Source organism: Ylistrum balloti, unplaced genomic scaffold, assembly GCF_031769215.1.
Source record: "Ylistrum balloti isolate Yb309-2 unplaced genomic scaffold, AGI_CSIRO_Ybal_v1 Utg369674, whole genome shotgun sequence".
Lineage (NCBI taxonomy): Eukaryota > Metazoa > Mollusca > Bivalvia > Pectinida > Pectinidae > Ylistrum > Ylistrum balloti.
The window spans coordinates 983,518-993,782 of record NW_026781918.1 but is presented as its reverse complement, the minus strand read 5'-3'; the positions used below and the strand labels follow the sequence as shown (position 1 = coordinate 993,782).

The following is a 10,265-nucleotide window of genomic DNA, read 5'->3' as shown; positions in this document are numbered from 1 at the left end:
CAATCAGCTCTCATGATTCCCATCGTTGTATCGTCTATGTAGCTGGATAAGTAGCGTGGGGTTAACACTGCACTGCATAGGGCTTTATTTACGAAGACTATCAGGTAAGTTGACGTTTTGAAAAATAGGTAGAAAATTTATTTCCGATGAAAAAAGTTGATTTTGCAATAGAAAAAATATTTATCTCTCAGTTGCACATTTCTGTTTTTACACAAACCGTAGTTTTCAGAATGCTATTCCAGTTTGATTTCGATGTGTCTGCTAACTGTAATGAGTAAAGCCGAGCGCCATGTCTGCCTATGGTAAGTCTATGTAGTCGCTTGGTAGGGTTTCGTATTTTTTCCACATCTTACTATCTCTTCGTTAACAGTATAATCTAATGTGCTATTCTTAAAGATGATATTTTACTTCATCTCTGTGTAAATTTTCCGACTCCTGCCATGCATTTTCAGTGGATTTTGTGGCTGCTAAAATCCATCGGCCTTTGTCATGAAGACGGCCGTACGCCATACACAAGCCATACTACCGATACCAGTCTCAAGCCAAACGCAATACAAATGCATTGGGACTCCTATATAATGTACAGAGTGGTATGGTGTGTGACAGGTTAAAGTAAAAAGTCCAGAGAAATAGATCGTGACAATGATTTGCCGAAATAAGATTATGAATAGATGATTTTTAAGGGTACTTTCATTCATCAGCTCGGGAAATGACATTGCGAAGGTGAATTTTGAGGTCGTTGTTTGTCGGCGGCGAAGCGGCCATGTCGAAATTTCCTTACCATTGAAATGCATAGGAAAATCGCTATAGTAGTATTCCTATATAGCGAAAGATGAGATATGATTTAAAGTCAAAATAGAAATATTTGGTCGTTAGGAGATGTATTTAATTTTGAAAGAGGCATAAGAAATATATTTCTTTGTCCTATAAATCTGGTTTGAGCCAGTTTTGTTGTCGTTGGCCGACCTAAAAACACTTTTTCATATGACGAAGTGTGGATGCGTTGTAGGTCCCCATATCAGAAGATGGAGATTCCAGTATGAGGTCAATCATATAATTGTTTGATATCATAAAGAATCACTACCGTCGACTGTTGTAATTGAACACGTTTTGTACGAAGAAAAAAAAAAGAATTCTAAAAATAGAAATATATTTAACAAAGGACCTATATTGAATTGTTGGAAATAAACAATAGTATTCGAGATGACCTGAATGCCAATGATATTGCACATAGACTCGGACATTACTTTAATTGTGTTCTTTCATTGTTGACACTTCATGTTTGAAATGCATGTTTCTGTACAGAGGATTTATCAATTTTGACTTATTTTTTGACAAATAAACCTTACTCACACATCTTGCTTTTTAAAAAAAAAATAGACTTAGAGAAAAATCTCGGTCAATTAAGTCTATGTTTGAGCTGATCATAGTGTTTTTAATATTTTCAAGAAAAGAATGACAATTACAGATATATTGTCAATGATTGCTGTTTTGTCACTACTTTTTAACCATGTATTTATCTCTAAATCTAGCCATACATTTAAGATAAATTTTATTTATTTATAATGTTTTCTGTTTGTTTATTAAAAAATTAAATGTATGTTAAGTAATTGTTCAATTTGTAAAGATGTTTACATTGTATAGTGTTAAGTGTGTTAAGTTACACAGGTGCAATAGATCATAGGTTTCTGAGATTTGGACCTCAGTTTATTCTATTAGTGTCGTTCCTGTTAAGTTTCCATTCTTAAATTGATATGAGATTGATGAAATGTGACTTGGAATTTTTGTTTACCTGTTGTCAATTGAGGTAAAATAAACAAAAAATTGTTACAAAGGTAAGCTACACTTTATCACGTAACATACACAATTGACAAATTTATTTAGACTGAAAGGAGATCTAAAATGACAATTTTCCATCTCTCTTTGGTGGTACCACGATGTAAATGATTTAATTGAATTATGTTACCATGGAAACATTGAGCCAGGGCAGGTCATATTACAAATGTGTACTGATCAACATGTTGCAGTTGTTATTGCAGTTATTTGCAAAATGCATAGCTTTTTCGGTAATGTGGGGAAAAAAAGACTGTGATGAACAAATCAGCAATATCATTGCATGTGATTCCTTTTGTTGAATACAGATTACATAATGATAGTAATTCAATGTAGTGATTAAATATTGATAAGAGTTGGCATTTGATCTGTCCTATAAGTCTTTGAGTTTTTGAAGCACAGACATGATAAATACCAGATATTTTAAGGAATTCCATTCAAAATAATTCTGTTAAACAGGACCTCTGTTAGCCACTGCAAACCCAGTGTTAAGTAAGCAAGCAGGGTTGGGCAGGGAGCTTTGTAAGATGTAACTTATCTATCGGTCCACTTTCAGGGAACTTTTCCCTAAGAGTATATGCAACATATTCAGAATCCGACATTCCACCATGACATTTAAACTTTGGACAGAAGTTAAATTACATGCAACACGCAGACCAAGTTATATGCCAATGAGTTTTCAGTTTAAAAAAGCAGCAGAGGGGAAAGTTGGGGGCTGCTATTTGGATTAGACAGCTATTTTTTTGCAATAAGTCAAAATGACATGTCAAAGCAATTGCAACTAGATGGCAGACATCGATTGCATCATCCCTGATAATTCTTGAGGGGGTCAAGAGGCTATTGGCCCCTTAAAAATGAAATGAATTCCTGTATAAGTAGTTTTTTTTTAATTTGATGAAAACTGTTCTATTACCTCTCAGTTTTCTTGATTTTTCCTGTGTCATCTAAGTCATCTGAAGTCTTGGGTTTCTAAAGCCAAACAAATTTACAACTAGATCTTTCAAGAGATTCTTAGTAAAATATACAATTCATCAGACTTCAAGGTGACAAATAACTTGTTAGATTTATGGTACAAGTAAATGGAGATAAAAGACAAAGAGCTGTGTCATTTTTAGTAACTGTCTATTTTCAGGAATTACAGAAAATATGGTTGGAAGGAATGAGGCAGGGAAGCCCAAGGGGCGGATGTCATCCTATGCTTTCTTTGTACAAACAATCAGAGAAGAACACAAGAAGGCTCACCCTGGAGAAAAAGTAGTGTTTGCAGAATTCACAAAGAAGTGTGCAGAGAAATGGAAGGTATGTAAGGATTTAGTATTGCATTCTTTGACTTTTGAAATCTAGGTATATACTGCTCTAACTGTTATTCGATTAAATTTGAGACATGATATATTTCATTTTTGTAACTTTGATGAAAACAAAATAAACCTGTGTGAATGAAATATCAATACCAAATTTGACTGATAATAATTATGTACTTGCAGAAACATTAGAATTATGCACTATTAAATCTACAGAAAAAATCTATGTATAATGAGGATTTGAAAAAAAAACTGCTGAATCATAGATTCTGGAATTGCATCTTCTTATTGGCTCTTTAATGTTACTTGTGGGAAATCAGATGGGAGAGTCATACTAAGAAAAAACATAATTAGCTTCCTGAAACTGCATTGTCAGTGACCACTTGATGTTAGTTTTCATGTCAGTCCCATATAGTTTCATTGTTATGGTCAGACTGGAGAGAAAAACCCTGCAACTGTATTGTTTGTTAAGACTTCAATGTAAAATCAAAGGTGACAATTTTCGGTTTTCAAAGCTCTCGAAAAAGTATCATCTGATTATATACTATGTGTTTATAAGTCTTTAAATGACACCGACTGTTATTTATATAGTGAGATGGATGAAAGTCTTTTGTCTCTTTGTTAAGTCTCTGTCAGAATTGAACGCAATATTAGATACATTTCGGTGCAAATCACAAGATATATGCACATGCAAGTCACTTTAAATGGGTATAAAATTCAGTGATTTTTGTAGAATCAACATGTGCCATGCACACTTCATCAAGGATAGTAACGCTGACACAAATTGAAGGTTTTATAAGTATTCTGTAACACATTTAATAGCTATAAGACAGTAAGAGTTTTATCAAATATGATAATGGTAGTAATTTCTATGACAGAGATGACCCTTTGGTATGTGCAGTGTAGATTTAGTACATGTACACATTCATCCTCTTACTTGCAAAAGAGGGATATGCATTTAGGTGCAGGTAATACATAATTAATTTCAACATATTCAAGAATATTGTATACAGAAAGGTCCATATTAGCCTTATAATGATTAGTTTTATGTAAAATAATCCAACCAAAAGTCTGACTCTGGTACTTCAGTTTGAATAATTTGCTTTTATTTTACACTGGTCATCTAGACAATGTCTGCCCAGGAGAAGATGCGATTTGAAGATATGGCTCAGAAAGATAAAGTGCGGTATGATGCTCAGATGCGAACATATGTACCTCCAAAAGGTGAAAAGAAGAGCAGAAAGAGAACAAAGGACCCCAATGCACCTAAACGGTCATTGTAAGTATTATGTGACAAAATTTTATTTCTTCACTTGAACAGAAGTGCAATTTCATTGAAATCTGATTGAAAATATGACATGCAATTTCAAGTACCATTCTCTCTCATCTTCCTTGCTGAACATGGCCTTTTTCAGCATTTGACATCTCATAAGATCTGGAGGATTCATTTTAATGATAAAAAAAAATACATTTGTTAAAGCAAAAAAAAAAAAACACTGACATGCAGAAGACTTTGCATTTTAATTGTGTAAAAGCTGGACTTATTTTACATGGTTTGAATTTTTAATGATATAGTAATTGTAACCTTAAACTAAGAAAACAATTATATGTAGTAAAATGAGAGAAAACACAATTTAAAATGAAAATACCCAGTTAGGAAATAACTTGGGTTGAAATTCACACCAGTAGTATTTAACATATGCTTTACTTATGAAAGTTTGGTAGTTATTGATTAATGTAATTGTTATAGACACCCTTTAATTGGAAAAAATCATTTTTGTTCAGGACATATCATGAATACCTCAGCAGATTTAAGTTCATATTCAAACCATAATATAACATCAAGTTGTAATAACATCAAATATTGTCTGGAGAACTCCTCCTAAACTGATGAACCAATTCCACAGAAACTCCATTTTATAAACATAGGGGATCATATGTAGATGTGCATGCAACTTTTATTTAGTCACTATGTCTATAGGACATTCTGCATCTATAGCCAGGTCCTGGATCAGCTGCAAGTTAAGCTATTTTTAGTCTGAATCAAATTAATCAAAAAGGCCCAAAAATATGCATATGACTCGGGGGCGGGGGAAAGGATATTAAATGTGGTTAGAAATATATTCCTGAAGTAGTTGTTGTATTTAATGAACATACGTATACAGTATTAATAAGAAAACCTATAAATGTCATATTTTGTATTGTCTGAACTTTTTTTTAGATTTATCTCCCTTAGTCCATACATTCAAAACATTTTAGAAAGATCACCACAAAATGAATAAAAAGATGTTTGAATATTTTTTCGATTATTCTGTGTAGTTATTAGTGTTGCATAGCTGATCATATATATTATAAAGGGTAACTGATATCCAATATAATTTAAAAACCGAAAATTTCTATTTTTGTTTCGTTTTCAGTACCGGTTTAGATTTGGTATCAGTACATAATTATTTTAGGTCAGTACGTCTCAGAGAACAAGTTTCTTTCACGATTTGTGTTTTAGACATGTGAAGTACTTTTTCTTTTTTTGAAAATCATATTACAATATTCTAATATGAAACAACACTGACTAGAGTAGAGTTTGCTTTTTATGATAAATTCTGGTGGTAAACTTTGTTCGTAGGCATGGATGAGAAAAGGATTAGAGTGAAAGATATATGGCTTAAAGAAATTAAGATGTGGCAGGTATACTACATAGACAACAGTGTTCATTACTTGTTCATGTTTTGTCATAAGCTTATAGGCCGTGTTATTAATTAACAGCATATCGTGAAGAGCCATTTAGGCTTCAGCTAATAGGTACCAGGTTATTTATGATTTTTTTTGCTTATTTGATGTTATGGTAATGGTATACCTTTGGTCATTTTGAACAAAATTAATGTAAATATTGTTGAACTTGTTCTACGTATACAAAATTATGCTCATGAAAAAAATAAATTGATAGTTCAAACTTTCAGGGTCGATCTTGCCCAAAAACATGACAAAGTGTATAAAACCTTCCTAGAAGGGCAAGGACCTACTGATCAGACATGGCATTTTATGGGGGATTGATTGTATAGACATCAATTTCTAGAACACTTTCTGCATTGCAATATATGTTAGTAAACTGGTGGAAATTAGCCGTGACATAACTGTATGTGGGGTGTGCAATGGGACTTAATATGACTACAGATTAATGTTTGTTAAAAATTTCATAAATCGTACAATTATAAGGACAGTCTAGATTTGATAAAAGACATCCCTATGGTTCGAATATATTTATTGATTGCTTAGCTTTTGGCCTCGAGTTATGTCGGGTGGCAAGTGCACAATGTTATGGCCAGTTGCGAAATAAACCACACTACACATCAGTGCTAATTGTATGCGTGTAATCTGACCCTATCAATTGCTTACAATGACCATTTAGAGCTTGCTTCTCCATGTTTAACGTTGATGCGGATAGTGACCACATAGTGATTATTGTGATGCTAATGCCTTAATCAATGGTAATATGTACGGTCTTGCATTATGTTCTAACATTTCACATATCAGTCATCCGTCTTCTAAATTGAGTATATGTTGTACTTTCTTGTGATACATGAACATTCGTGTGCAAGGATTTATCAACTCATTTTTTAAAGGCCTGATCAGTGGTATTTAAGCTAAAAGATGAAAACGTTAAGATTTTCTTGGATTATATACATATGTAGGTGGAATGAGTCACGAAAAACACAGCTCCTAGCTGCTGGGGTTTGAATTAGGCCTATAGCTTGAATTCTTCTTAATGGTTTCCGCAACCACCACTACTAGTGTACCGGTAACCTCTGAATCTTGTAGATATATTTGTGTTGGTATATAATAGAATAAAAAAAGCCATTTTAACTACCATATATATATTCCTTCACTTTGAACACCATTTCATTGATTTGCATCAAAAGTCCAGATGAAAGAAGTGTCTTCAGTTATTTTCTTCAATTCTATACTGATATACAACTTTATTTAAACACATCATACACAGCATCTATGGATGTCTTCGACACTTTGATCTTTCTGAAATATTGGTTGCCATGGTAACTATTAATGGCTGTTACTCCTTGGTCATTCAACATATATTATAATTTGAGGGGTATTAAGTATCCTTAGGATGATGGTTATATTTAAAGTTGCCATAATTGTAAAAAAAATGAAGAATTTTAAGAATCTTGTATTGTTTGCCACAGGTCTGCATTCTTTTTCTTCTGTGCTGATGAGAGAGGAAAAGTGAAGGCAAAGAACCCCAACTGGACAGTAGCAGATGTAGCCAAGGATCTAGGCAGACAATGGGAGAAATGTCCAAACAGAGCGTTCTATGAACAGAAAGCTATAGCAGACAAGAAAAGATATGAAATAGTAAGTTGTTAATTTCATGACAAACTCCTAACTGTCAAGCTCTTTGATAGAGGGAAGTAATTTCGTAATATTTTAAACGTCTGCTTATATTTTTTCACCTGTATGTGATTAGTGGTGTTACGGTTCTGCATAAGGTGGATCTAACTAGACAAGGAAAGTACATTGCAATACAGATAGTTGCAAGCTGAACATTCATCGCTTCCCTTTTGTATCAGGATTGACAATTGGACTAAGATTTATATTTAAGTGAAGGCTTGATCTGTTGTGTTTTTCGAAATTCCACTAATTACATAAGCTATCCTTCCATCTTTCTGTCGATCCATCCTTCTGCAACCACAAACTTGGGGTATTGGTTCTCTTTGGTAGGATGAAGTGTCATGTATCAATATAGGTTATTGACCTATATTCAGACCTGTGACCTACATCAAAGAAAAAGACTATCTCCTGCACTTCTAAGCACTCGAACTTCATACTGAAGTGTATTGGTTCATCGTGGTTAGTCAATATGTTGGTGGGGGATCTGACTCCCTGAATTATCTTTTCCATTATTCATAACCCAGAATTATTCCATTATGAATTTGCAGGGTGGAGGTGAGGTTTAAGTAAGAAAGAGATGAAACTGATTTTTTGCTGCAATGTGATAAAATGAATTAAATTCAAAAACCTATTTCAAAACAACAATTCAGTAGTCTGTAAAAATAATAAATCAAACTTCTGTGAAATGATAGAGATTTGCAGTAATATTGGCATATTCATTTATATATTGTGGTGATTAAAAAGATTATGAAACTTGTTAACAATATCAGGATTAGGTAACGATGTATGCTGGTGGTTTCAGCAAACTGCTTTCTGTATGCCAAATGTTTTAGCAATGATATCATGCTTAACCAGAAATTTTCTTTGATTTTCTGTGATGCAGATTGTTTGCTTTAACTTGGACATTTTACTTGCAGCAATCTGAGCAGTACAAACAAGGCAAGTCCTTCTCCGATGTCTCCCTAGATCAACTGATGCCAGCTAAAAAAGCAAAAACTGCAGCACCACAAGCCGCAGCCCAGGAAGAAGAGGAGGATGATGATGATGAGGAAGATGATGACGATGAGGAGGAAGAGGATGATGATGAGGAGGAGGAGGATGATGATGAATAGACATTTATTTTTAAAAAGAACTCATTTAATGAAAGGAGGCATTGCCACCTTTTTGTTGGATCATATGGGCCAGTCTTCCCAATGATGAATCAAATTTCTGATTTCAATAACTATGGCTGACATTTTACAAGAACTTTCCATGTTTTATCAAGAGTTTATGAAACTTTAAAAACTAAGGCAACATATGGAAACTTTTTTATGTTTTGCTAGAGTTAGAGAAAATCATTTGTTGTCATAGCACAGGCCTAGGGAAACTGTCTTTAAGCCAATTTCACTTGCTAAAGGCATTCTATATTCCAGCTTGATGAAGTGGAAGGTCGCAAATATATACATTACTTGAGATGTATGTAAAAATCATGACATTAGTTTAAAATATTTGTTTTGTTGTAAATATTTTTTTAAAGGCAAATGTTTTAACTTTATAATGTGGAGTTATTCTGTAAGCACTACTTTTTAACTAAATAGTCCCCTCCCCTGTACAAACTTCATCAGAGGTTTTATGCTTGTTGTTATATTGGTCATATGCTACTAGGAACATGTTTAATATTAGCTGGCTTGGCACAAAGTGCCTTTAAACTTTAAACCACGGTGCTTCGCCCATCCATTGTCTGCTAGATTATAATATTACCGGATATTAAATCAAGAAACATACAATGTTCTATTTATCCAGTATCAGGCTACAAGGGGTATTGAGGCTAACAAGAAACAGAAAAAATAAGACTTGTCAGGCCCATTGTTATTTCATAAAGGAATAACTGGAAGTAAAAATGGATATAATTGACATAATCTGCTTCAAAATGCTGGTAACATCACTAAATGACTGGCAATGATCATAGTTGGGAACAAGGTTCATTAGGATGAACTTAAGATGGTATGATCAATTTTTATTGCTAACTTTCTAAGTTGGACAAGACCCATTACTCTGGTATATCTGTACGTAAATAAAATTTCCTATGGTGTCATTTGATTTGAATGAAATTCTTTCAAATGAATTTTACTTTGTGCTACTTTGAAAGTCAGAGATTTGAGATGTTTGTCAAACTTATTGAATTACTGGTAAGTAATTGGGCTCCCTGTGGGCAAGTCTTGGGACTTGGAATTTGAATGATGAACTTAAATATTCCTAACTATGCTTTACTGTTGATGCGTTGTAAAAGGGTGTTTTCTTTTGTTATATTTCCTTGTTAAAATTGTTCTAGTAACTTGAGGAATGAGACAACTGTTTTTAAAAATTAATTTTAATGTCAAAATAGAAACTTTGTTTGGGGCATATGCATCCTGTGACTTTTACCTAAATATATGATAAAAGTCTTTAAAAGGTCTATTATCAATACCAATGTAAGGGTCATTTCTCTTTTTCAGTAGTTGGTATATTTTTTGTTGTATTAAGGTATTCAGTGCTTCTGTCATTATCATATGTAAATAATACATTTATCATTCTCCACATTGGCGATATTGTTGTAGAACTTTTTTCGATCATACAAATCTGAATAAAATGTTGAAAGAAGGTTTCTTTTAGAGTTTTTACTTACATGAATTGATGTGTCATAAACGCTGGTTATAATTGGGGAAAAAAAGAGTAACCTTTATCAGATGGTAAGTGCAGAGGTATTTG

General features: G+C 33.3%; 1 protein-coding gene across 1 annotated transcript; it reads left to right on the top strand.

Moving 5' to 3' along the window:
* Positions 1-45: 45 nt before the first annotated feature.
* LOC132563193 (high mobility group-T protein-like) lies at positions 46-10,157 on the top strand. Its single transcript, XM_060227948.1, has 5 exons — positions 46-104; positions 2,966-3,132; positions 4,262-4,413; positions 7,334-7,502; positions 8,456-10,157. Exons 2-5 carry the CDS (start codon positions 2,980-2,982, stop codon positions 8,648-8,650), a joined length of 669 nt encoding a protein of 222 aa, XP_060083931.1. The 5' UTR covers positions 46-104; positions 2,966-2,979; the 3' UTR covers positions 8,651-10,157.
* The last annotated feature ends 108 nt before the right edge of the window (positions 10,158-10,265 follow it).